The sequence below is a fragment of the Rattus norvegicus genome, chromosome 2 (assembly GCF_036323735.1).
Source record: "Rattus norvegicus strain BN/NHsdMcwi chromosome 2, GRCr8, whole genome shotgun sequence".
Taxonomy (NCBI): Eukaryota; Metazoa; Chordata; class Mammalia; order Rodentia; family Muridae; genus Rattus; species Rattus norvegicus.
In genome coordinates, this window is record NC_086020.1 from 175,621,699 (window position 1) to 175,649,684 (window position 27,986).

Here is a 27,986-nt window from a genome sequence, read left to right on the forward strand (position 1 = left end):
CTCCTGTTGCCTTGACTTCCCTGCCGTGACATGCTTAAAGTATGAGCCAGGAAGAAAAACAAAACAAACTTTTTCCCACCAGATACTTTTGTCAGAATATTTTATCCTATCAACAGAAAAAGAAACTAAGACAGCAACCCTCCTGCCCGGTCCAGGCACTTTGGCCCAGCCTGCTCTCATGTCTGCCCACAGTCAGGCACAGTTGCCACTGCAGATCAACTGTCCTTCAGACCCAGCCTTTCGCCAGTGACTGATCCTTGTGACTGCCATTTCCCTGCTCCTTCATCAAAGATAGTAGAAAGTTTCAGAAATGCCACTTGTGGCTGTCTCGAGAATGAGACTGGAAAGCAGTGACCCCTGCACAGATGCACTCAAAAGGGCTGGTTATCCTTAGCGGTAGCTAAGGTACCATAAGATAAGACTATAGAGAACTATCCTCTATAGTCCTCCCTGAGTGCCAGCTAAAACCAAAATCCAACCACTTTCCTGAGCCCGGAGCCATGCCAGCCAACAGCAGGGAACGGCACTGGGTGGATGGAAGTCCTCACAGCAAGTTCTCCATCTTTCTGCAGTTTGAGTCAGATCTTCAAAAACCTCAGTCCTCTCCACTCGTTTCCTGGCCAGTGTGACTGTACATCTGTTTCTTCAAGGATAATGATTTGTTTTGAGGCAGGGTCTCACTCTGAGCCATCTCTCAGTCTGACACATTTTTAAAATTGTTTTTCTAGGGGCTGGGGATTTAGCTCAGTGGTAGAACGCTTACCTAGGAAGCGCAAGGCCCTGGGTTCGGTCCCCAGCTCCGAAAAAAAGAACCAAAAAAAAAAAAATTTGTTTTTCTAGAATAGGGGCATAGTGGTGCACACCTATAATCCCAGCTCTTAGGATACAAGACTAAAGTTTGGTCAGCCTCAGCTACATAGTGAATTTCAGACCAACCCAATTGCTGTAGTGACCGCCTCAAAACACATTTTTTAAAAGATAAATAGAGAACCCTTGAGAACCGGAGGTGAAAGGCCCATCTCCTGCACCCCAGCAGCGTCGGGCACTTCCTAGCACATCACGGTACAGACTCTGGAGAAGCTACTGAACGCAGAGTGGTAACAGCACAGGTGGTTAGAACTGCACCTAGAGCATGCCAGGCCCAGAGAGCGCCTGGCGCGAAGGGATCTCAAGACCTCCCGGCCCTGCTGAGCCCACTATGAGCCCCAGCTCTGAACCCCAGTGGACAGGGAGTGTAGCCGGAGCCGATGCTCCCTGCTGAGAATGGCTAGATGCACACATCCGAACTGCAGTCCCTGTGGGACTCAGAGCCCTGTCTGGCTCCAACCCCAAGTAGGTCAGATTTCAGATAAGCTGTTAGTTTTCCTGTAAGTGATGAAACCCTACAACATACTTAATGAGAAACAGACGCCTCGACTTACCTCCATACACAGAACCAGAAACTGAGATGTCAGTCTACTGGACCCTAGTTCCACCACAACCTCTTCAAACGTCGGCTGAACACTACTAAACCCTGCCCGGTATTTCCCATCAGCAGTAGGCCGAAGCACGGTGCCCTGCATGGCTCCTCTGCCTGGCACCGACAGGCTGGAGTCTACCACTCTGTTCCTGCAGAGCAGGTAGGGCTCTCTGATCCCTGGCAGCTGACTCATGCATGCTGTACAGTTTGTGATCATCCCTGCTTGAGCCCTGCCTGATCTGAAAGGAAGATACTGCACTGCGTGCTGTTCCTGGTGTGCACATAGCACTCCACAGCTCCTATGCTACATTCCCTTCCATACCCCTTCTTCAAAACACACAGAGGTTTTGAAGTCTCCATGGAGATCTCTCTCTAGCCTCCGACTTCTATGCCTAGCTTGCAAATTAACCTGTGTATATTGTGGTATAGTGGTGAACACGACTTACTCCAAACCAGTCCACGCCCTTGACCTCAGTGTTAATTTGATTTTCTCTGGAAACGGGATGTTTTGCCACAACCTGCTGGGTGTCCCTTTGATTCTACTGCTTCTTTTTCTTTTCTTTCTCTTTTTTTTTTTTTTTTTTTGGTTCTTTTTTTCGGAGCTGGGGACCGAACCCAGGGCCTTGCGCTTTCTTTTTCTTTTAAAGGTAGGGTCTTGGTACTATAACTCAGGCTGGCCTTGAACTCACGATCCTTTGACTTCCGCATCCTGAATGCTGAGATCACAGGCATACTGCACCACACCCACACTGACAAGTCCATTTTGAGTCACCTGAGACCAGCAATACGCTCCACATTTGGGGATCACGCGCCTGATAATCACGCCTGCAGGTGAGACACCAGCAGCTCCCGGGGTGGTCAGTGGATACCATGGGCAAAGGGGAAGCAAAGCACTAAGAAGTCACTCAGGTGCTTAGCAGGGGGTGCTTTGCACAAGCTTAACTCTGAGATCCAGACACAGTGTAGGCAGCATCCGTCACACTCAAATGTTTTTATTTGAACAGACATCCCTGTTTTAAAAAAAAAAAAAAAAAAGAAAGAAAGAAAGAAGGAAAGAAAGAAAGAAATGGTGGGAGAGTTCACCATCTCATCACACCCGACAGGAGCAGAACTCCCAACCAAGGTCATAGATCCTTGGGGCAGCACGCAAGTCTTTCCAGCCCCAGCACAGAGAGCTGGATTTTCTAACTTGTTAAGAAAAATCTATCAAATATGTTCCTTCTCCCGGACATGAGGGCCGAGTCCTCAGGGTAGAGGTCCTGGACACAGAGCAGCTGGGGTCCTGGAGGTGAAGCTGGGGTTGAGCCAACTGTGCCAACGGGAGGTCCTGGGCCATCAGTTCCTGAGCCCTAGAATCCATATTTGGCTTGGGTCTGCCGGCGACTGAGCTTGTTTTCTGACCACGTGTTCTTCAACTCCAGCTCCCGCTCCTTAGCCTAGAACACAAGAGGGGGTAGAGAGTCACAGTGGGCAGACTCACTAGGAATCACACCCACAGCCTTCAGACAAACTAGGCTCACACAGCACCACTGTGCATCCCAGATCCAGCTGCTGCTGCTGCTGCTTCTTCTTTTTTTAAATAAAACAGATAAAGTTTCTATTGAAAAAGCCTTCTGGGGACTACCAAGACTGATGGCTCAGTGAGTAGAGGTGCCAGCCAGCAAGGCTGAGAGCTGACTTCAGCCCCTGGGACCTGTGTGATGAACACAACAACAACGAACAGTGAAATCTGTCCTGACCTCTCTACTCACATTGTGGCACACATCTAAGTAAATACAGACACACAAACGAGAAATAAAATGTACTAATCAACTTTAATAGAGAGGATGAAGCTCAGCTGGTAGAGTTCTTGCAGGAAGCACTCAGTTCTATCCCCAGCACCTTAGAAACCAGAGAGGCACACGCCCACAAATCTCAGCACTGCCAAGGGGCAGACCTGAGGGAACCAGAAGTTCAAAGTCATCCTAGACTATAGCCTGGAATGCTTGAAACCCTGCCTCAAAAGACCCAAAAGAGAGCTGGAGAGATGGCTCAGCGGTTAAGAGCACTGACTGCTCTTCCAGAGATCCTGAGTTCAATTCCCAGCAACCACATGGTGGCTCACAACCATCTACCATGAGATGTGATGCCCTCCTCTGGTGTGCCTGAAGACAGGGGCAGTGTACTCACATACGTGAAATTTTAAAAAACACCCAAAAGAATCCCATAATAAACTTCTTTCTTACATGACATGGTTTCACTAAGCACCTGAGCCAGACTCCTGAACCAGAGGCAAAGGGGAATGATATTAAGAACACAGCCTCCCCCTAGTGGTCACATGGAGAACAAGAGAGCATGTCTAACCAAAGGGTGCCTGGGACCCGACCTCATTAACTCCATCCCCACTGAATGGAATCCTGTGAGCCTTGAGCATCCTCACCTGATGAATTAGATATGTGATCTGGTGTTTCCTCCGCTGCTGGCCAGTTGGTTGCTCACCTTTCTTCTACAAGAAAAAACAAAAACAAAAAGCAGTCCTTAATTCACAAATGGAAAGACAAATTTCTCCTGTGCCTGGGCAGTGTAAGGCTGACGAACTGAGGCATCAGACACACAGCCCAAATCTTCAGGGAGAGCAAGTGAACTTGGAGCTGTTTTTGTGTCTGTATACTTACAAAGTTGACCTTCTATTAGAGCCATTATGAAAAACAAATCTAAAGTGAGAATCCTTGCGAGACGCAGCCTGTTAATCCCCAACAGACTGGCTATTCTTTGAGGTCAGGACAGGAATTCTTTGTCTCTCTCCCGCTAGCCCAAGCTCCAGGCTCTGCCTACAGACATTAGCTTGTCGTAAGTCTAGGACAGATTTTATGCCATGGGCATGTGATCTGCTGACCTCCAGACTTCCTATCCATCTGCCTCTTTTTTTTTTTTTTTCTTTTCTTTTCTTTTTTTCGGAGCTGGGGACCGAACCCAGGGCCTTGCGCTTGCTAGGCAAGCGCTCTACCACTGAGCTAAATCCCCAACCCCTCCATCTGCCTCTTAAACCTTCATTTCTGTCCTATTCTCTCCAGCCTGGCAAGAAGTCTGGTCTGGCTCCTACCTACCACTTACTAAGCCCTCTCATGCATCACCTTTGGCTGAAACTGTCCTGTCCTGTCCTGTCCTGGGACACATCAATCACTTCCCTGGGATGACAGAGTTCACAAGCTCATTCTTCCTCGATCCATCTTCCAACCTCCACCAGTAACTACATTCAACTGCAAACCACACTTTGATGCAAACGATTTACTGTCAAGATCTATACTGGTCTGAGCTTTCACTGTGTGGTTTTTCTGTCCTCTGCCAGAGCTGTCTCGGGCTAGAAGCTTTCTCGCCAGCCCCACCCAACTCTCAAAACTCCTCCCCAGAGTCTCCTCAGCACTTATGTAATCAATTTGCACTGTAATCATTTACACTCAAGTGTCCTTAAATCTCTTCCCAACTCTGCTGTCAACTTCTTGGGGAGAGAGGGGACTCTATCCTTTCTTCTCTTAAAAAGCAAGCTCAACAAAATGAAATAGGACAACACCCCAGGGTTGGGAAAAGACCAGATTCTAGCTTGCTATTCAATGCACTGCAACTGTAATTGTAATGTTACAATGGAAGGTGATGCAGGCAGACTTTCAGTGCCTCCCACAGTGAGCACACCGGCAGCTGCCTGTGAGGATGCCTCTCAAGTCCAAGCTAGCAAAGCCCTTTCTCCTAAGTGGTTTTTCCAGTAAACAGTGATAGATCTATTCTGCTCTAACCACAGTCCTTTACTCTATCCTGTATGACGGCCAACATTCAGTTAAAATAAATGATGGGGGCCTGGAAGGACATCTGTGACCATAGAACAAAGAAAAACCAATCGGTGGTGGTGGTGTTACATAAAACCCTCGACCTTGGTGCTGCTAGCACGCTGCTCGCATCCAGCTACCCCACCCACGGCAAACTCCTGAGTGTCCATACTACTCAGTGCTAAGTGAAGAGACATTGAGCATACTGACTGAAGAAAATGAGCACAGGGAAGGCCCTTAGTGTGGGAAACAAGAACACCCAGAGACAGCAGTTAGCTAAAACAAACTATGGAAACAGTAGCAAAAGAAGAACAACATGCCTGGGACCCAGGGCCTAGAACCTCTGAAGAACTGCTGTGCCCACTCCCCAAAGACAGGCTGAGCCAGCTCCCAGATTAGCAGCATGGAGACTGGCGTGATTAGAGAGCAGCTGTAGAGTCTCATCTGTGGGAAGAGACACACACCAGAGATCTTCCAGCAGCTGGGAAGCCGATCCAATCATTCATTCCCAACAACCAGACCACACCAGCAGCTGGACAGCTGTTAAGATTCTGTAAAGCTCTAAAAAGCAAGAGTTGTTCCCATGAAGCTCGGTGTATATTTCATTCCCATGGACAACAGTATTGGCTAAACATACACAGGTATATTGAGATAACAATGGGTCAGATGAGGTGCAGGTCAAGAACACCTTGTGGCCTTCTAAGTAGGCCACCCAAATGGTCTTTCGCACTTACTTTGCTGAAGGACTTCATGGTTTTCTCTTCTGTCAGTGACTTGGTCATCCACTGCTGAGCCCCACTGAGCTGGTCATCACCTTTGATCTCCACAAAGTTGATTTCCTCTCTCCCTCGGTTCCTCTTGCCCTGTAGCCGCTTAAACTGAAAAAGAAAAGATATAGAAACAGAAGTGCAGGCGTCTGGGAAGTGGGTGAGGAGAGCAGGAGACACTGCTAAGAACCCGCCTCTGGTCTAAAGCAGTGCTGGGCTCTGTGCCCCAGATGCTATGCCCTTGGTTTCTCTCTGATAAAGAGTTTTTTTTTTTCTTTTTCTTTTTTTCGGAGCTGGGGATCGAACCCAGGACCTTGCACTTTCTAGGCAAGCGCTCTACCACTGAGCTAAATCCCCAACCCGGTTTCTCTCTGAAATACTTCCTTTCACCTGATCTCTACCAGCTTCCATGATGCCAGGCAAGAGGGCTGTTTCTCAGGAGGCCTCTTGGAGTCAAGAGCCAGCGTGGCCAGAGGACTTGTGGAGATCCCTAAGTGCAAACCACATAACTGTGCCTGCCTGAAAGGTCTATTACACCTTTCTTCATTTCTGTTTTTGGACACAACCATGATAGCCTCAAATTCAAAATCCTTCTGCCTCAGTCTCCCAAGGACTAGGATTACAACTTTCAAATTAAGAAATGAGGATAGGCCAGGGGACGGTGGTGCAAGCCTTTAACCCACAGAGGCAAATGGATCTCTGTGAGTTTGAGGCCAGCCTGGTCTACAAAGCAAGCTCCAGAACAGCTAGGGCTACACACAGAGAAACTCTGTCTCGAAAACAAAACAAAACTAACTTACTGAGAGGAAGGGGCTGGAGACATGGCTCGGCAGTTACAGAGCACTGTCTGCAGGGTTAATTCCCAGCACCTGAATGATAGCTTAGAATAATCTAACTCCAGTTCCAGGTAACCGATGCCCTCTTCTGGTCTCCATGTATAATTGCATGCATGTGGGACACAGACATACAGGCAAAATACCCAAATACATAAAATAAAAATAAATAAAATCAAAGGTGGGTGTGTGTGGCTTTTTTTTTTTAAAGGAATTGAGGGTAAACTTGAGTCTGACAGCAAACACCTGCAGTCCCAGCAACTTGGGAGGCAGAGACAGAAGTCTTTAAGTTCAGTAGTTTGTTTTCTGGATTTTTGTTGTTGTTGTTGCTTAGTGTACCTTTTCTTTTTTATTGCATTTTATTTGTGTGTGAGAGACAGAGATAGAGACCACACACATTCAGATCAAGGCACATGTGTAGAAATCAGAGAACGGCTTGTGGAGATTGCTTCCCTTTTTTCACAATATCAATAAAACTCAGATCACACGAGGCCTGGCAACAAGAGCCTGTGCCCGCCTCCTAATGAATGAAGCAGCATGAAGAATCAGAGCAAGACCCAAAATACTAAAGGGGAAAAGCTGTAAGATTTCTCCTAAATATCCTTTCAGGACTGGGGCTGTGATTCACTAGAGTACTACATCAAGTGGGTACTAAGCCCTGGTTGTCTCCCCAGTCCTGTAAACCGGCCCTAATGGCACACAGGTGTAATCTCAGCATTCTGGAGGCAGAAAAGGGAGAATCAAGGTGATCCTTGGCTACACAGGGAGTTCGAGGTCACCCTCAAAGATTAAAATCAGGCAACCCATCAGTTCTCTTTCCACCATTTCCTTCTTACTGCATTGGTATCAGTGTCGTCAGATTCCACCCCAAAGAAACAATGAAGAAAGAGAATGTGGGGTGGATAGTAAGGGAGTCTCAAAAGGCCAAGGAATTCTCTATAATACTCCTGTTCTTTTGTCCTCTGGAAGAAGGAAGGAGGAGAAAAGTTAACAAAGATTAGCAAAGGAAAGAAAAAGACAGGATGGGGCAAGAACCATCTGGGCATGGCAGGTACACACCTAGAATACCTGCACTGAGGAGGGCAAGGAAGGAGAACGGCTATGACTCTGAGACCAGAAACCCCATCAGGAGAGTAGGGAAGGAGAGAAAACAGAAGAAAAAAAAGGAGAGGAAAAACCCAGATCACCTGGAACACTGGGCAGCGTGGGTGAGACCCAAGATCTGGTGTGACTGCTGGGACAAGAAACTACCATGGCTGCTGAGTCAATGTTTAGCTGCACTTGCCTCAAAGATACTACTCAATGGAGTGGATGCACAAGCTACCAGTCAGAACAAAGACTAGCAAAGGACAGTCACCTTTCTGGAGAAACTGAACAGAGAATTATTTTCCCTAAGACTAAACTGCAACTTTCTTGCAGACAGGACAGTTTGTTGTATCTTGATCTTGGGTTGAAGGCCACAGGGCATCCTTCAATTTGCCTGTCAATCAAGTTAAACACAGGGATACTGATCACAATTGCTAGGTGTCTCTCAAAATACACTATCCCTTTCTTTGGTGCCAGATTATCATTCAACTAAAAAACTGCTTTATGAGCCTCACTGAAAACAGATCTGGCCATGAGAACAGACTCTTACCTAGTCATAAGGGCAAGTACCCTAGGGAGTTCTAGAAGTCCTCAAAAGAGAAGGGAAATGTCCCTCCTGGCTTTCTCCATCCTGCTGTAGCTCCCATGCAGAAGTAATGGCAAACATTCCAGCTGCTAGCATGAGAATCAAGACTAGAGATAGCAGCACAACTCAGCAGAAACCATTTTGTGGAGCTGTGATACCAGCCCTGGCCTGCCCCAAACTTACTTTCATAAGGAAAAATTTAACTGCCATTACACAAGCTATTGTTGGGGTTTTGTTTGTTAGTTAGTTTTATGTTAACTTAACAAAAGCCAGAGTCATTTGGGAAGTGGAAACCTCAATTGAGAAAACACCCCCACTAGATAGATCTGTGGGCAAGCCTGTGCTACACTTTTTAATTGATGACTGATGTGAGAGGGCCCAGCTCACTGCAGGTGTTGCCTGGGTGGGCCTGGGTGCTACAAGAAGGCAGGCTACATACGCCTTGAGAAGCATGCATGGCCTATGTGTCAGCTCCAGTCTTCAGGTTCCTGCCTTGCCTTCCCTAGATAACAGAGACCACAGCTGGAAAGATGAAATAAACTCTTTCCTTCCCAAGGTGTTTTTGGGTTTTGTTTTGGTTTTGTTCATGATATTTTAATCATTGGCTAAGACAATGTGTCTATACATCTATATGTACAACAAAAAATTAAGATGTAGTAAAATTCTTTTTAATTAAAAATAAACTTCCATCAGGTGTGGTGGTGGTGCACACCTTTAGCCCCAGCACTGAGGAAGCAGAAGCAAGTGGATCACAGAGTTTGAAGCCAGCCTGGTCTACACAGTGAGTTCCAGGATAGCCAAGGCTACACAAAGAAACCTTGTCTCAAATAAATAAATCAGTCAATAAATAAATAAATAAATAGGGGTTGGGGATTTAGCTCAGTGGCCCTGGGTTCGGTCCCCAGCCCCGAAAAAAAAAAAAAAAAAAAAAAAAAAAAGAAGAAGAAGAAAATAAATAAATAAATAACTCCCTATAATCCCAGCAGTCAGAAAACAGAACAGAAAACTTCCAAGTTCAAAACCAGTCTGGCTACACAGTGGCACCCTGTCTCAGACAAACAAACAAAACAAAAGCAAAGCAAAACCTAACCAAGAAAACTTTTCCCTTTAGCTTCAGATTTGAAACCTGGTGTCAAAAATGGTCATTGGTGGGGTTGGGGATTTAGCTCAGTGGTAGAGCGCTTGCCTAGGAAGTGCAAGGCCCTGGGTTCGGTCCCCAGCTCCGAAAAAAAGAACCAAAAAAAAAAAAAAAAAAAAAAAATGGTCATTGGTGGGGCTGGAGAGATTCTCTGTTAAGAATGAGCACTGCTGGGCTGGAGAGATGGCTCAGTGGTTAAGAGCCTGAGGTCCTGAGTTCAATTCCCAGCAACCACGTGGTGGCTTACAACCATCTATAATGGGATCTGATGCCCTCTTTGGTGTGTCTGAAGACAGCAACGGTGTGTACTCACATACATAAAATAAATAAAATCTTAAAAGAAAAAAAAGAATGAGCACTGTTCTTACAGAGGACCTGGATTTAGTTTCCAGCGCCCACAGCAGCTCACAACTACATAGTCCCCAGCTCCAAGAGGCCTGACCCTGCTGGTCTCTGCAGCTACCTACACTTCTGTACATATACATAAAGATACACATACATAAAGATATACATAACTAAAAATAAAATAAATCTTAGATTTAAATAAAGGCCACTTATGAGCTTAGGATAGAGCTCTGTGGTCTACTTCTTGACTAACAAACACAAGGCCTTGTGTTTGATCCCTAGCACAGGAAATAGAAAGTCATTCTGACTTTGTGGTAGTTTAAATAAGACAATTCTCCCCTATTAGGTTCAGGTATTTGAACACAGTCCCTAGCTGGTGGTACTGTTTGGGGAGATGGTCCAGTCTTGCTGGAACACTGGTGGTGGCTGTGAGAGTTTATAGCCTTGTCCCACTTTCTTTGTTCTCTGTTTCCTGTGTGTGAATGGAGAAGTGAGCTCTCAGCTTCCCACCTATCCCTGCTCCCCTGCAAGCTGCTTGACCCCATGCCTTCCCACCCTGATGGTCTCTCGTCCCTTTAGAACTCTAAGACCAAAATACGCCTTCAATAGGTTATTTTTGATCCTGGTATTGTCTCATAGCAACAGAAAAGTAAGTAATATATTTGTTAACTCACTGCTTCATCATCAATGAAGGAGGCATCAGGGGCAATTTCCTGGGAAGGGACCAGAGCCGGGTCCGGTGCAGGGTAGTAGCCACCACTGTAATAATCCTATAGCCAGAACAGAGAACATACAACTGAGGGCATAATGAAGACAAAACAAAGTGCATGGGAAAGGCAGATAGAGGCCCCCACCAAAGCCCCTCAGGCGATCCAAGGACCTCCCTCTGCTCACCAACAGTCCCTACAGCCCCCTCATCGGCATCATCCAGGGAGAGGTGTTGTTTTAGAGAAGGTGACAAAGAATGCACTCTCTCTCCTGCTCTGCCCTGCTCTCCCTTAGCTGCTTCCCAGTATAAGGCCCACCTCACCTCTCCAGTGCCCTTAGCCAGACCTGACCTGTCCCTAAGACACAGCAACCTCTGCCGTGAGCAGGGAAGAAAAGGCAGTGCTATTAGATCAGGAGCCCCATCACCTCACAGACCAGGTCATCCCTCCTTCCTGCCCTCCCCTCCCTTCCCATCCCTACTGTACAGTTTCAGGGGGCTGCCTGGCCATGTGCTATGATCCTGCAGTCAGTCATAAAAGGTAGGCTCTCTCCCTGGAGTCTGCATTTGGGAATCAGAGGCAGCCTGACTATAAACATGTACCATACGGGGTTGGGGATTTAGCTCAGTGGTAGAGCGCTTGCCTAGGAAGCGCAAGGCCCTGGGTTCGGTCCCCAGCTCCGGGGGAAAAAAAAAAAAAAAAAAACATGTACCATGAGCTACTTGTTGCTGGGCGTGGTGGCACACACCTTTAATCCCAGGACTCAGAAGGTAGAGGCAGGTGACTCTCTATGAGTTCAAGGTCACCTGGTCTATGTAGTAAGTTGCAGGACAACTAGAACTACATAGTGAGATGCTGTCTCAAAAATACATACATACATACATACATACACACACACACACACACACACACACACACACACACACACACACACACACACATACATACATATGATGCTTAAAAATTGGGAATGGGGGTTGGGGATTTAGCTCAGTGTTAGAGCGCTTGCCTAGGAAGCGCAAGGCCCTGGGTTCGGTCCCCAGCTCTGAAAAAAAGAACCAAAAAAAAAAAAAAAAATTGGGAATGAACTACACTTGTTAAGAGCTGTGAACTTCGGGGCTGGGGATTTAGCTCAGTGGTAGAGCCCTTACCTAGGAAGCGCAAGGCCCTGGGTTCGGTCCCCAGCTCCGAAAAAAAGAAAAAAGAAAAAAAAAAAAGAGCTGTGCACTTCGTGAATGTAATAGCTCCCCTCAAACATGAATACAGATTCTAGAGGAGACAAGGTAGAAACCAGGCCCCCCTGCCTCGCCAACAGTTTTCTCCTTGCTGCACTGTTTGTCTCTGAGACAGAGTCCTGATATTCCATAGCCCTAAATCCTCCTGCCTCAGCTGCAGTCATCAGTACATTCAAGCTTGTCTGAAAGGCCGCTAAGAACATGCCTCTTAGAAACTAGGTGAGAAACATACTTCATATTCATCACACAAAAAAGCACAACAGAAAATCCCTAAGCAAAGCCGGGTGCAGTGGTAAGCGTCTATAATCTCAGCACCAAGGAGGCTGAGGCCAGAAAACAGAACTCAAATTAGAGGGGATAGGAAAAGAGGGGAGAAAGCAATGAAGAAAATAGAAAGGAAAGGGCTGGAGAGATGGCTCAGTGGTTAAGAGCACTGACTGCTCTTCCAGAGGTCCTGAGTTCAATTCCCAGCAACCACATGGTGGCTCACAACCCTCTGTAATGAGATCTTATGTCCTCTTCTGGTGTGTCTGAAGACAGCCACAGTGTACTCATATACATAAAATAAATCTTAAAAAAAAAAAGGGGGGGGGGCTGGAGAGATGGCTCAGTGGTTAAGAGCACCCGACTGCTCTTCCAGAGGTCATGAGTTCAATTCCCAGCAACCACATGGTGGCTCACAACCATCTGTAAAGAGATCCGATGCCCTCTTCTGGTGTATCTGAAGACAGCTACAGTGTACCTATATATAATAAATAAATAAATCTTAAAAAAAAAAAAAAAAAAAGACAGAGGCTTTCTTAGCACTGTGTGCTGGCTAGCTGAGGGGGTTCTAGGATACTTGCTTTGCCAAAAGAAGTTGTCTTGACAATTGCTTTGACTTTGTTCGTATATTCCCTTATGACACTACCTGCTACCCAGAAGCTTACACCAAACTTCCCCATTCCTCAATATCTATCCACATTCAAGGGACTCAAGACCATTCCTCTCCTATGTTAAATCTCCCACCACCACCCACAATAAATTTCCATTTTCAAAATTCTATATTTGGGTCAGTGTCTCCTGCTGATCCATGTGTTAAAGACTTGGACACCAGCCACTAAAACTATTGGGAGGTGGTGGGACTATTAAAGATGTGGAGTTTACTGGAAGGAAAAAAGGTCATCAGTGGTATAATCCCATAGGATTCTAGACCCTTCTTTTCTCTTAGCTTCCTGCATAAATTGAGTAGCTCCTCTGCTGCACAGTGCCATGATATACTGCCCAGCAGTAATGTAGCAAATGTATGGTCACAGGCCCAAAAGCAAAGCAACCATGAACTAAAGCCTGAGACTCTGAGTCAAAATAAGCCATTATTCTCCAGCAGATTACCTCTAGACTTCTATCACAGTAACAGAAAGCTAACATACAGAATGAAAGGGTTAATGACATGATTTACCCTGTAATACTTGGGCAATTTAGATCTGTTCAGAATAAAAGTACTGTTTTGAGACATAGTGGATATAAGAAAATCACATGACCCATAGGTCATATCCCTGGTTCAATCTCCTTCAGCACCATGTTCCAATTCTCTTGGGCCTGCCCTCTATGTCCTTACCTACCTGATAATAAGCACCAGCAGCATTGGCATCGCCATATGTGGAAAACTGATTGTAGCTGTAGTCGTCCCCAGGCTTCGGCATCCAGGGAGCCCCACTTGACCCTGCTGCCATCTTAAACTCAAGGGGGGCATTGGCTGCATCGTCCTGGAAAGCTGGTTCTGGTTCTGTGCCTGGAGGCAGCTCTTCAGGGACAGTGGGGACAGGGTAAGGGTATGGCTCAACTCCAGGTGGCTCAGCCTTGTCAGGGAGGGAGAAAAAGTTCTCAGGAGCAACTTCCTCATCGCTGTCATCATCCTCCTGTGTAATCTGCTTTGTCACCTGCAGGGCAGCACTCTTGGCAGCAGCCTTGATGGCAGAGGGTGATGGAGTGGTGGTTGTGGTACCCAAAACAGGAGCAAGTGAGGCGGGCTTGGTCTTAGAAGCCAGTCTAGAGGGCTTAGCATCTGAGGAGACATCTGAGGGTTTCCGGGAGAAGGCATGGGGCAGGAGCAACCTGTTAGTCTCTTTCACAGTCAGGTTTTTAGGTTGGGGAAGCAAGGCAGACAAACCAGTCCCCTCGCCGGATCCCTAGCGAGCCCAGGTTTGGAATGAGAGAGAAGAAAGACAGGTGAGACTTCATGTTATGCACTAGCAATAATGACAAACAAGATCATAGCTCTGTGCTTCTCTAAGGCCCTCACAACCCTTGATGCTCTGTTATGTCCATGCACTCAAGCCCTCCTGCTCCAGGACTTACTGTAGATGTTTTCCACAATGACAGGCCATCTTGGCTCGGCTCTGCCCAGCCTAGTTCCATGATTATCTGACACAGATCCTACCTGAACTCCATGTCTTCAGTAAATACAGTACATGACCTCAATCTCACATTAGCTCTTCTTAAAAACCTAAGTCTTGAGTCCAGAGAAATCATTTAGTGATCAAGAGCACTTGTTCATCTTCCAGGCAACCAGGATTTAGTTCTCAGCACATACATTGCAGCCCACAACCTCAGGTAACTACAGCTTCAGGGGATCTAATACCTTTCTTTTTCTGACCTTGGCGGCCATCAGGCACACATGATGCATATATATACACACACACTCATATACAGAAAATAAAAATAAATCTTAAAAACAACTGAATATTTAACTTCTCCCTTCTTTAAAGTGGTAACTAATCAAGCACAAGAGATATCTGTACCTGTTACTAAAAGCTCCTTCTACCAATCTACCCAAGGAATACCCTCTATGTGGCTAATGCCACAGTCAAGCAATTAGCTTATTGGTTTGTATACTAATTGGCCCCGCCCCTCCAGAGCTCTTCTTATTCACATGAACTGCCTAGATACTGCTTTCTGTATGCTAAAGGGCTGGTCTACCCTAAGTGCAGAGAGGTATCAATAGAAAAGGGACAGTGGAGTAAGATTACTGTGTCCTGGAGCATCAGGGTACCTATTCAGCCAAGAAATTCCCACAACGAGTTAAAGAGAACTTCTGAGGCAAGCAGGCCAGGCAGAGGAGAAGTGTTCACTTGGAGGAGGGCCCTTCTCAATGCTCTCTAAGCTTACAGGACCAGGGTGAGGTGCTGGGGGTGGGAGGTCAGGAGCCCTGCTTAGGCCACCTTAGAAGTGTTCAACTTCTTAGCACCATCTGGGATCACCCCACACAGCACTCTGCAGGGCCAGGCTTCCACTCTGCTTTCACAGGTCATCTCCCTGTGCGCAACTTTTTCACCAACTGAAAGACAGCGCTTCATTTGTGGAGTGCCTTTCAAGTAAGTCTACTACCACAGGAAGCCACTGATGAGAGAACCGCTGGGTCACTGGCTTCTCCAATGCCTTTCCTTCAGCTCTCATTATCAACACACATACCACACTACCTTCACCAAGAGTCCTTTTGATGTCCACACGACCCTGTCCTAAGACCTGCCAAAACTAGAAGTGACACCTTAACAAAGTGAAAAGAAGGGACAACTTCAACACTGCGTATGTGAACTCCAAGACAAGCACCATATAAGGCAGGCGCTTTTCCCCCAAGATATAAGAGCAACATGAAATCAGAGAGTGTATAAAACATGAATCAGAGAGTGTATAAAACATGAATCAGAGAGTGTACAGGCAACTGGAAGACACTCAAGAGAACCAGAGTAAAGGTAACCAGCCAATCACAGAGGTCACTCAGCTGAGACTTCTGTTCTTGCTTGCTGAGAAGCAGCCAAGCACAACAGCTGCTTGGATTCCCCAGGACCAGACTTGGACTTCGGAGTCAGAACCCCTGACACAGGTGTAATCCCTGCTCCGCCCGCACCAGTTGTCTGACTTTGGCAAGTCCTCAGCTTCCTCATGTAAACTATGGTCATAACCTAGGATTCAGGCCCTCCAATGAAGAAGGACTCAACTAGACACTGGTAAGGCATTTGAAATGAATGTTACCCAGTACAAAGTAAGTGCTGTCTGAGTATCCATTTCCAGATTAGAAACACAACAGGCAATTTTACAGCACAGATGTTCCCAATCATCATCTGACAAACACACTTACACACCCCACCCCCACCTAAACAATCTTTCTACCTGAAATATAATGGACTGAATTAAGTGACAGTCTCTGCTCCTACCAGGGCCTGTCCTTCCAGAGAGGGCAACTCCATTGTGCTAATGCCAGGAAAGAATGAGAAAAAGCGGGGTGCATCAGACTCAAAACAGCTACACTGAAAACCAAAGTCAGACCAAAACAGTCCTCAATTACCTGCAAATGTGCTAGTTGTCGATTGAAAACCTTTGGGCACTCTAAGTCCTAACTTTCTGGAAACAACCCAGAAGGAGATGGAAAGCTATGGTACCAAGCTTACCTGCAGGACAACTTTCTTCTTTGCGGGTTCATCTTCCTCAGAATCTGACTACGAGAAAAAGAACCAGAGTAAAGCATGAGTGTTGTGGGACAGTAGAAGAAACACACTCATCAAATACTTATAAAAGACTGAACAGCAGAGAGGCCATTACGCCTATGAGCACCTCTGCAGAGCTGCAGTCACACTAGCCCACTGCAGCCGCTCCCGCCTCAGTTTCTGCTGTTGAAATGGGACCATTTCCTCCATTTGATCCTTGGTGCAAAACAATGCCAGACTTAGTCTTATAACTGCATCCACTTAATGATGGAATTTGGCCCACAATCTCACCCAACCTCAGCTTCGCTTTCTTTAAAAAAAAAAAAAAAAAAGATTTATTTATTACATATAAGTACACTGTCACTGTCTTCAGACACACCAGAAGAGGACATCAGATCTCATTACAGATGACTGTGAGCCACCATGTGGTTGCTGGGATTTGAACTCAGGACCTCTGGAAGAGCAGTCAGTGTTCTTAACCACTGAGCCATCTCTCCATCCCTCAGTTTCACTTTAAACCACTTACCCAGACTGCATGACCACACAACTGGGAAGCTTCAGTGGGATTAAGTGGTGTGTTAACTGCTCCTCTATGAGGCATTAAAGGTCAAAACCGTTGGAGAAATCCATTCTCTCTCCAAGTCTGATCTATTGTGTGCCAGACACCATCCTTCCTGGAAAGTCAGGAAAATGATGGCTCAGAGATCCTGACTGAAAAAGGAGGCCACTAGCTAATAGCCTTTGGACTCAACAGGGGCCACACTGAAAAGACCTGCCTGAGTTTTTTTTTTTTTTTTTTTTTTTTTTGACCAAATGCAGTGGCTGCCTTCAGTCGCAGCACAAGAGGCAGGTGAACCTCTGTGAGCTTAAGTTTGTTTTAGGCACACATATTCACACGCACTCACACATATACATAATTAAAAAGAACACTGTTTAAAGCTGTTTTAAATAAGTACTTCCGAGAGCCATGGAGGTGGCTCAGCAGGTAAAGACTTGACATGCAAGCCTGACAATCTAACTGTATCCCCGGAAGCCCATGAAAAGCCAGACACAATAGTGCACACCCGTAACCCCAGCATTCCTGCAGCAAGAGGGGAGACAAAAGAATTGGTCAGAAGTTCCCGGATGGGGTACACTGTGCAACAGCAAAACAAGAGACCCTTCTTCAACAAAGTAGGGTCCCAAAAGTTCTCTGACTCCAATGTGGTCACATGGACACATATATACATAAAATACATATAAATAAAACAAAAGTTTATTTATTATTATTGGGGGAGGGGCACACAGGCCATAGTTAGTGTGTAGAGGTCAGAGAACAACTCTCATCAATTGGTTCTTTCCTTTCATCTTTAGAAGGACTCTAGCTAATGAGCTCAATTCAGATCTGTACAGCAAGCATTTTACCTGCTTTTTTTTTTTCTTTTTTCTTTTCTTTTTTTTCTTTTTTTTCTTTTTCTTTTTTTCGGAGCTGGGGACCGAACCCAGGGCCTTGCGCTTCCTAGGCAAGCGCTCTACCACTGAACTAAATCCCCAACCGAATTTTACCTGCTAAGCCATCTCATCAGCCCCAAAGCAAAATTTAAATTAAGAGCCAGTGAAGTAGTTCAGCCAGTAAATGAGTTTGTTACACAAACCCAGCAACCTAAGCTTGATCCCAAAACCTTATGTAAAGATGGAAAAAAGAGATTCCACAAAGTTGTCCTCTGATTTCCACACACCTACCATGGTGTGTGCACACACATGTGCACTCACACACACACACACAAAGAGTAGGGGCACAATTCAATGGGATAAAATCTGCCTGGCATGTATAAATAAATAGGGGCTGGAGAGATGACTTAGTGGGTAACAGTACCCCCTGCTCTTAAAAGCACCTGAGTTCAGTTCCCTTACATCAGATAGCTCACAAGTGCCTGTAACACTCTCTCCTGGCCTGTAAGGGCACTGTTCTCACTGTTGATATTCCTCCCAACACACACACACACACACACACACACACACACACACACACACACTTAAAAATAAAATGTATCGGGGTTGGGCATTTGGCTCAGTGGTAGAGCGCTTGCCTAGCAAGCGCAAGGCCCTAGGTTCGGTCCCCAGCTCCGAAAAAAAGAAAAGAAAAAAAAAAAAAAAAAAAGAAAAAGAAAAAAATGTATATATCTTAAAATAAATAAATCTTAAAATTAAAAACTTTTTCCTAGTAAATAAGAACACTACCACCACCACCACCACCACCATTAACAACAACAACAGTGACTTCTCACATCTACCTTTCCATGGTCTTGATCTAGGCATCTATAAAGAAAAGGTGATTAGGCTGCCTTGGTGGTACACACCTCTAATCCCAGCACCCAGGAGGCAGAGGGAGGAGAATCTTTGTGAGTTTGAGGCCAGCCTGACACTGTTTTATTTTAAAGGCCTGGGCATCAAGAGTAGTAGACACTAGTCTTCAAAGATACAACCTGGGCCATTTAAACTGGGCAGATGTTCTGTGTGATCTGCTCACAAAGAACTTGGATAAAAGAAAGAAAGAAAGAAAGAAAGAAAGAAAGAAAGAAAGAAAGAAAGAAAGAACGAACTAACTTACTTGACAAATGCCCAAATACCTGTGAAATCAGGTAATAATAATAAATCAGACGTAGTCCAAGCTTCCCTCAGTGAGTATGGCCACTCTGAGTGCAGCACTATGTGTGCATGGAATCTGTGTTTTTTGAGGCAGCCCTGAACTTGTAATGATCTGTGTATTGAAAAAAACATACCCATTTCACTGTTTACAGTAACATCATCCTAACAGTGTCGGAGCCTGAGGACCACACTGAAGTCACACTGGGTCTCATACGGAACAGGACAAATCAGAACACAGGCTTTTGTGGCAGCCATATCACTTACTGGGTGGGAAATGCAGCTACTCCGACTACCCAAGGCTAGCTAGAATAGTACGATCCCTGTCACAGTGACGCAGACTGTATGGGCTACTGTCCAAGAAAATGCATATAAACCAAGGTTCCAGCAGAGCTCAGGGTTATCATGCTCTCCCCCTCACCATAAGAAACACTCAACCAAGAAAAAGGTGTGAACATCCCCATCTGAGCATGTTCAACCCTGTCTCTCTTCGATTCCCATTCCTTCCTACACCTCTCCACATACACTCCCGCCTTCTGCTCCTAGAGAGCTCAGGAAACCCCAACATCTTGTTCCCTTCGTTATCATGGGTCCTGGACACACCTTAACTTAAGTATCTCCCATATGTTTAAGAACAGCTCTGGGGCACCTGAAGACCATCCTTTTTGTTTGTGGAGTTTTCATTTCTTGTGTTTGTTTTTTGGAGACAATGTTTCACTCTGTAGCCAAGCTGGCACTGAACCCTCAGCAATTCTCCTGCTTCAGCTTTCCAAGTGCTGGGATTATTCATCATGCCTTATAATGTCCTCTTTTCTTAGAGCCTGTGAAACACAGGGGCCACTGTCACAGTGGAGACAAACTGTCCTACAGGCTCACAGAAATGAGGGCCAGATCAGCAGTGAGAAGAAAATTCAATTTCTCTTTAAATGTCAGACTGTTTTCAATATAATATTGATAACCTGGTTTGTTGTTTGTTTTTGGTTTTGTGTATTTAAAAGGGATCTATGTACCCCTGGCTGTCCTGGTACTCTCTATGTAGAGCAGGCTGGCCTCAAATTCACAAAGATCTGCTACCTCTGCTTCCGAATGCTGGGATTAAAGGTGTGAACTACTCCCAACTGATGTTTATTATTTAAACACATACATAATATCCCTACCGACTGACCAGGTCAAATATGCCACTACTTCTGATATAACCACTCACATTCATCCTTCTCCAAGTTTCTGCTGAGAAGCCTTTATAAATTATCCTGTGACACGGATCTATGTCAGACTCCCAGACACAACACATCCAGGAAGCAAGCAGGCAAATACATAACTAAACAAACAAACAAACTGCTAAGAGGCCAAGGAGATGCCTCAGTTGGTCAGTGTTGGCTGTGAAAGAGTTCATAACTCCAGAACCATGTACAAAGTCAGGTACAGCTACTGGTGCTTGTAACTTTGTAACCCCAATAAGACAGGGATGAGAGACAGGCCGATCCTGGGAGCTTGTAAACTAACCCAGCTTAGCAGAAAAGCTTGTTATAAATAACAAGGTGGAATGCTGGTGAGATGGTCTAACAGGTAGAACAATCCAAATGCAGGCCTGACCATTCCAGGTCTCAGGAGAGAAGGTTAGAGACAGCATATTCTCAAAGAATGACAAGGGTACCAGTAGATGAGGAAACAATATAGACACACTTCCTGGTCCTTTCACAAACCTTCCCAACCTAACCCCAGGAGTAGCTGGAAACATGGGACTCTACTGTACACTATGCAGAGAAGCTATGGTGCACTCCTGGGCACCAAGGAACTTGACCACAAACTGACGGGAGACAAAGTACATAAAGAAATTATCCCAACAACCCCACCCCCACCCCCACCCCCCCAAAAAAAATAGAAAGAAAAGAAAATCCAGTGAGTGCTGTTGGGGCTGAAGCTCAGTAGCAAAGCACTCACCTAGCATCTCCCTGGGTTCGATTGTGCAAATACAGCCGGGCTTCTTAAACATCTCTCACCATTTTGGCCGGGGAAATTTTTATGTGGTCTCCCAAGTATACAGGTATACAAAAAGCATATCAATAAAATACTTTATAATAAGCTTTGAAGAAATGTATCTTTTGGGGGTTTTAGAGAAGCTTGGGGTTTTTAAGTTGTTTTCTGATAGAATAGAATGTAGGCATCTCTAACTGTAGAACAGCCTACGGTCCGGCAGAACTTTTGTGGGCACTCACCAATGCTCCTTTGACTGTCAATTCTGAGTTGTGAATACTTTTTTCATGATGTATATTTTTATTTTATGTCCATTGTCATTTTGCCTGTGTGTATTATGTCTTTGTAAGGGTATCAGACCCCTGGATCAGAAGTTACAGTTGTGAGCTGCCATGTGGATACTGGGAATTGAACCTGGGTCCTCTGAAAGAACAGTCAGTGCCCTTAGCTACTAAGCCAGCTCTCCTGCCCCAGTTGCGAATACTTATAACCCTAATAAACTCCATGATCTACCCAGGTGGACTTTGGTAGTATATTTCGGTCTGTTGTAGGTCCCCTATTTGGGGTAAGGAGACATTTGTTCACAACTCTCCAGGAATAATGTCACACAGCACTGTTGTGCCTCTCAACCTGAACTACTGAGTAAACTGGGGTGGGGATAGCATTGTTATACTTCTTAGCCTCACAAACCCCTAAACCTCAGTGGCCACCACCATCCTCTCTAGCTGCCAAGAGTGACAATATACACACCCAGAGACTGCTGAGCAAGAGCGGAAGCAGACATGTTCCATTAGGCCAAGGCCAGCGGGATCTCGGCATCTATCAGTGCCCCACTCCCCACGGCCGCCTTCCTCTTATCTTCTCAGGCTCTGGTTCCGAGACTCTCTCCAAAAAGCAATCACCGGTTATCAGGGCCAGGAGCCAAGTAGGAAATCAAGGTTAAGAACAGACACTCCACCTCTCCAGACTCCAAATGAATTATACTATTATCTCATTAGCTGGATTCATCAACTTCTTTAACTCTTTGGTCTCTTATCTGCCCTTGGGTTAGGATTCTGTTTTCACTATTTAGCGTGTTTGTCTTCCTTTCTGATTTGTGCCTGCCCATGGGTCTTCTCCTTATCTTTTCAGTAAGTATCAAGAGTCAAGCACTCATAGGTTCAAATCTAACCTCTGCCTCCATTTCAAAACTATATGGCTTGAGGAAACTTGTCAGTGTTCTCTAAACCCATTTCCTTCTTGGTAAAGTAAAGAGCCTAGCACTAACAGAAGTGGAGGCCAGATACTACAGGGCTCCACCTGCTTTTACATCCTGAGTGTTGAGAATTAAAAGTGTGGGGGTTGGGGATTTAGCTCAGTGGTAGAGCGCTTGCCTAGCAAGCGCAAGGCCCTGGGTTCGGTCCCCAGCTCTGAAAAAAAAAGAAAAAAAAAAAAAAAAAAAGGTGTGTGCTCCCACATTCAACAAGGAACCAACCCTAAAACTATTTGTGTCACAATATATTATGAAAATTCTCACAAAGACTTGCTATCCTAAGTCTGACTTTTTTAGTATCTTCATCCTGTTGGCCTAGAAAAACCAACCAATGATTTCGGTAAAGTTTCAGTAAGAACAAGAAGAGCAGGGGCTGGAGATGGCTCAGCGGTTAAGAGCACTGACTGCTCTTCCAGAGGTCCTGAGTTCAATTCCCAGCAACCACATGGTGGCTCACAATCACCTGTAATGGGGATCTGATGCCCTCTTCTGGCATGGAGGTATACATGCAGATACTTATACATTAAATAAATTTTTAAAAAAAGTCATTGCCAGATGCTATGGTCTCTTTAAAAACAAAACAAACCCCAAGAAGAACAATAAAGGGGAAAGAAAAAAAAAAAAATCGCCCACTCCATGGATCATACTCCGTTAAATCAGAAGCCAAGCTGAGTGAAGCCCGGCTTGTGGCACATGCCTATAATCCCAGCACCAGGAAAGTTGAGGCAAAGGATCTGAATCCATGTGCATGCACACAAGCACTCACGATGGAAAAAGGGGAAGAAATGACGATCCTCAAGGAAGAGGAAAGATGTCTGAGGTTGATTTGGACGCCTCTGCCCATGAACAACAGATCACTGGGTAACCGGGCCTAGGTCAAATCAAGGGTTGGACTACAGTTTGCTGCACTGATGAATGAAAGGAAACTTAGAAAACAAACAAATACCCAAGATGGTGGTTTTCCCTTTTTCCCCTGAAACAAACCTAAGAAGTACTAAAATTCTAAAAACGAAACAACAAAAAACACTTTCTTTAAGGCAATGAGCTTATCCATGTGTATCGGCTTGAAAGAAACTGCACCCCCTCACCCCATAGGCTCACAGGGAGTAGCACTCTTAGATCTGAATAGGCAATATCTTTGTTGGAGGCGTGTCTCTGGAGGTGGGATTTGAGGTCCCAGAAGCTAAGCCTCTTCCTCCTGCTGATGGGTCCAGAAGTAGAACTCTCAGCTACCCTTCTAGCACAGGTCTGCCACATGTTTCCAATGTTTTTCTTTATAAGAGCTGCTGTGGTCGTGGTGTCTCTGCACAGCAAGAGAAAAACCTAAATCATTCAGCAGACATGCAGAGAGGGCCCTCGATATGCACGACATGCTCAGAACCAGAGCTATTAGAACCAGAAGGGACATAGCTCTTTAAGGACCAAGTCACAGGGTTGGAAAGATGGCTCAGCAATTAAGGAACTGGCTGCTCTTCCAGAGGATATAGGTTCAACATCCAGTATCCACATGAACACAATTAGCTCTACGTCCAGTTCTGGGAATTATACGCCCTCTTCTGGCTTCCATGGACACTACATGCATGAGGTGTACAGACACACTCAAACATCCACATAAAACACACCGACCGACAGCCGAGCATTTAATCCCAGCACTCAGGAGGCAGAGGCAGGTCATCTCTGAGATTAAGAAACCTTGTCTTGTTTTGTTTTTTGTTTTTCAAGACAGAGTTTCTCTGTGTAGCTCTGGCTGTACTGGAACTCACTCTGTAGAAGAGGCTGGCCTAAAACTCAAAGAAATCTTGCCTGAGTGCTGAATTGAGAAGCCCTGTCTAGAAAATTCAAAAAACACACCTGAGAACCTTCACTATTCTTAGGCTGCCTCTCCCTAAGAGTTATGTTTAAAGAGCAAAACTACCAATTTGAACATAACTGGGAAACAAACAGCTAGGGTGTGGCATTGAGTGGACTACAATTCCTTCACACTTCAGAACCTCAGTGGGTCAAATAAAAAAAGCTTTCTGTTTTCTGCCACTTTTACAACTACAACCTCCACACCACAAATCTTTTTTTCTTTTTTTGGATATTTGAGACAAGGTCTTGCTCTGTAATCCTGTTGGCTATGAAAATTCAGGGGGTGCCAAACTCAAGGCATTCCTCCTGCCTCAGCCTCTCAAGAGCTGGATTACAAATGTATCCCAGCAAGTTGTTGTGATGCTACCTTTGTGCAAGAGATGAGCCTTTCCACAGCTGTCACTGTGAGAGAAGAATTCCCCACATATAGCAAATATAATAAACAATTAATTCCAGGGGGAGAGGAGAGGAGAGGAAAGAAGCAGCAGGCAGATTACCTTTCTGGTCCATTCATGGATGGGCTTTCTTTGGCCACAGTTAAATCAAGATCAAGGTTAGTTTCAATGGGGGAAACAGAAGGCATTTGTAAAATCTTAGACCAAGAAATGACAAACTCAGGCAAGAATAAAGGACAGGTGATATGAAAGGAAGTTTTGAAGCAGACTGGAGACTCCAGGATCTCCTTCCAGAAAGAATCTGGGTTTATTCATTCAGAAAAAAATTCAGAGTGCCCCCCCAATCATGAAGGATATTTTCTCTTCGCAACAGATGGAGACCCACATTGAAAACCACAGCAACAAATCAACATGCAGAGTTGAGATGCCCAGTCCCAATGGGCCGATACATCTACCAACAACTCCTACAGCCACAGCTGAGGTAACATTAGGGAAGAGGGGGGCAGTCAGGTGATCTGCAGTTTGCTATGACATTGTGTCTCCTAGTAACATCAGAAACTACACCCACCGAGTTTCCCCAACATGACTGCCTTGACATGAGCTGACAAGGACAACAGCCTCAACCCTACATAAAAAACTACAGGCAACTAACAAATGCCTAGAGTAGAGAAACGTCTTCCCCACATGGTTGTTCAATACCGAATGACCATCCCTGAAAACATACAGAACAACATATGGTCTGAGCAGGTTATATATGTACAAATACATCTATACATACAAAACACACACACCCATGCATGTTAACATAAATTTAAAAGAAAACGAAAGGAAGTATAAAAGGAAAATGATGTAATTATATCATAATTATAATTTCAAAAGTAAGTAAAAAAAAAATGTAGGGTCCTAAGTAACTTCTGCCTTCATGGAGTTTCTATACCAGAAAAGGGAGAAAAGCTAAATATATAATATAAGGTAATAAGGTGGTTGGTTAAACTACAGAGAAAAAGCAAGGCCAGGTATGGTGGCTAACACCTTTGATCCAGCACTCACAATGCAGCGGCAGGAGGATCTCCATGAGTTTAAGGCCAAACCTGGTCTATGTAGCAAGTTCTAGGCCAGATAGGGCTGCACAGTAAGACCCTGTCTCCAAAGGACAGTGTAACCAGGCAGGCCGGGGTGCTGAGAACGCTCCTGTCAAGACTTGACAGAGCGTGATGAAAAGAACAAGACAGCTACTGAGGGAAACTGAGAGACTCGAAGATAAAGATGGCCTTGTTAGCTTGGGAAAACTAAAGAAGAGCAGAGTTAGCAAAGGAGCCCAGGATGGACCAATTCATTTACTAAAAGACAGAAAGCAGAGAACTGTCACATGTTGCCTCCTTTATCCCAGAAGTCCTCATGGAAGAGATCTTGGCCTTTCTTGCTTAAACATCTAGCTGAAAACAACGTAAGTCAGGCATGGTGGCACAAATCTTTAATCCCAGAACCCAAGAGGCAGAGGCTAGAGGATCTCTGAGTTCAAGGCCAGCCTGGTCTATAGAGCAAGTTGTAGGGCATCTAGGACTACATAGAGACCATCAAATAAACAAACAAATAAACAAGAAAGCAATATAATCTTAGCTGCCTCTTCTAGAAATTATATCCTAATGCTCACATAGCCTTGACAATATCTAGGTGGTGAAACTAAGATTTACACAGATCCCGTTGTCAATCTCTAATAAGATCTTGCATACTGGAATCCAGTTCATATCTGTAAATAGTATGTTAGGGCTGAGGATATCGCTCATTTGAGAAGAATGTTTGCCTAGCATGCACAAAGCCCTAGACATGAAGGTAAACTACATAAAGCAGGCATGGTGTTTCAGCTGTAATCCCAGTTCTCAGGAAAGTAGATGAAGGGGGGGATATGGAGTTTAAGGCCAATCTTAGCTACTAAATTTCAAGCCAGCCTGGGCTACCAAGCCTTGGCTGTGTAGGTTATAATCCCAGTTACAGAGGAGACTGAAGCAGAACAAGCTAAAATTCAAGTCAGCCTAGACAATCTAGAAAAGCTGTTTCTCAAACAAAGGAAATGGGGCTGGGTTTTGTAGCCCAGTGGAAGAGCATTTGTCTACCTAGTATGTGTGAGGCTATATACTTTTTAATCCAGCACTAGGATTCTCTTGAGGCAAGAGGATCACAACGTGAAGCACAAGCTGAGCTACACAGTGATTCAAGGATAGCTTGGGCTACAATACTAGGGCCATCTCAAAAGAAATAAATATTCCATTTCTTCTAACACCACTCATGTCCTTTACCTTTCAGGCCTGCTTAGTTTAGAGAGGGGGCAAGGATAAGGTGGTCCTGGATGTTCAACGGGAGTATTAGTCCTATCAGCTGTCAGTCACATCAGGTGCCGCTAAGAGCACCTGACCTCAATGTGCGAAGAGAAGCCAACCAAGCCAACCGAGTTGAAGATGCTAAAAGGAAAAGGAGTGTCTCTAGGCACGCGTCTTAGTCTGTCAGTACCGAGGATACCATGCATCCCTTTCTGCAAGCAAGCCCCAGGTTCCAGAATGCCTCATGGCCAATTCCCTAACTCCCCATAGCAGACAAGTTCAGCTGAATTTAACCGCCTTCTAAGAGGATTCTAGCGGCCCTGAGTCAACGGATGAGTTTGTTGAGCTCCATTATGGCTACAAGTCCCTCCTACCCCTAAACTCAAACCCAATGGGACTTGAGGTGCCCCCCCTCCCCAGATACTCACATCGCCCTTATGCAGCTCCGGCGCCGCTATCCTAACCGGCTCGGTTCTCTTCTTTGGCTTGGGAAGCCCCAAGGGGGGTCCGACACTGCCCACAGCTGGGGGCAGGCTGAGACCAGGGCCTTGAGGCGATGGCAGCCCCAGCCCCTCCCCAACTCCTGCAGCTTCGGCAGGGCTCACTCCTGCAGGTGGCGGGAAGCCGCCCAGGCCAAAGGGCAAAGGTGGAGGCGGCTGCAGCCTGGGGTCTCCGGTGGGCGGGGGCAACAAAAGCGGCGGGGGAAAGGCTGGGGCCAGCATCTGGGGGGGCGGGTGCAGCAAGGCCGGACCTTTGGGTGCGGGAAGAGAAGCGAACAGGCCTCCTAAAGTGGGCCCGGACATAGGAGCCGCCACATCCTCTTCCTCCGGCTCCGGCTCCGGCTCATCCGGCTCACTATCGTCGCTGCTGGCATAAGCAACCAGAGACATGGCGCCTCCCGCCTTTGGGACGCCCTTGCTGGCAGACTAGGCCTACTTGAGACCCGGGATGCCCCGGCAGCCTAGTAGGCCCTACCAGCGGGCAAGGCGGGGAACCGAAAAGCGCTCCTTGCTCCGTGCTCTAGAACTATCCCTGGCAGGAACCCATGGCCAGGGTTGATTTCCACCGAATAAGAATTCCCGCTACACTTAAGCTCCTAGCACCAAGCAACTACACACAGCTAATGGCCGCCGAGTCACTCCGCCTACTAGT

The 27,986-nt window shown here is 45.8% G+C and overlaps 1 protein-coding gene across 1 annotated transcript; it reads right to left on the bottom strand.

Annotated features, from left to right (window-relative positions):
- Positions 1–2,435: 2,435 nt before the first annotated feature.
- On the bottom strand, positions 2,436–27,966 carry Prcc (proline rich mitotic checkpoint control factor). Its single transcript, NM_001107700.2, has 7 exons — positions 27,263–27,966; positions 16,384–16,431; positions 13,558–14,124; positions 10,689–10,784; positions 5,994–6,137; positions 3,879–3,944; positions 2,436–2,895 (listed from the first exon to the last, which is right to left on the bottom strand). Exons 1-7 carry the CDS (start codon positions 27,722–27,724, stop codon positions 2,809–2,811), a joined length of 1,470 nt encoding a protein of 489 aa, NP_001101170.1. The 5' UTR covers positions 27,725–27,966; the 3' UTR covers positions 2,436–2,808.
- Positions 27,967–27,986: the final 20 nt, after the last annotated feature.

Coding starts and splice junctions, on each gene's coding strand:
- Prcc (NM_001107700.2), bottom strand. CDS start 27,724: ATGTCTCTGGTTGCTTATGCCAGCAGCGACGATAGTGAGCCGGATGAG. Junction 3,945..5,993: donor CCATGAAGTCCTTCAGCAAA/GTAAGTGCGAAA, acceptor TTTTTCTTGTAG/AAGAAAGGTGAGCAACCAAC. Junction 2,896..3,878: donor TCACATATCTAATTCATCAG/GTGAGGATGCTC, acceptor CTTGTGTTCTAG/GCTAAGGAGCGGGAGCTGGA.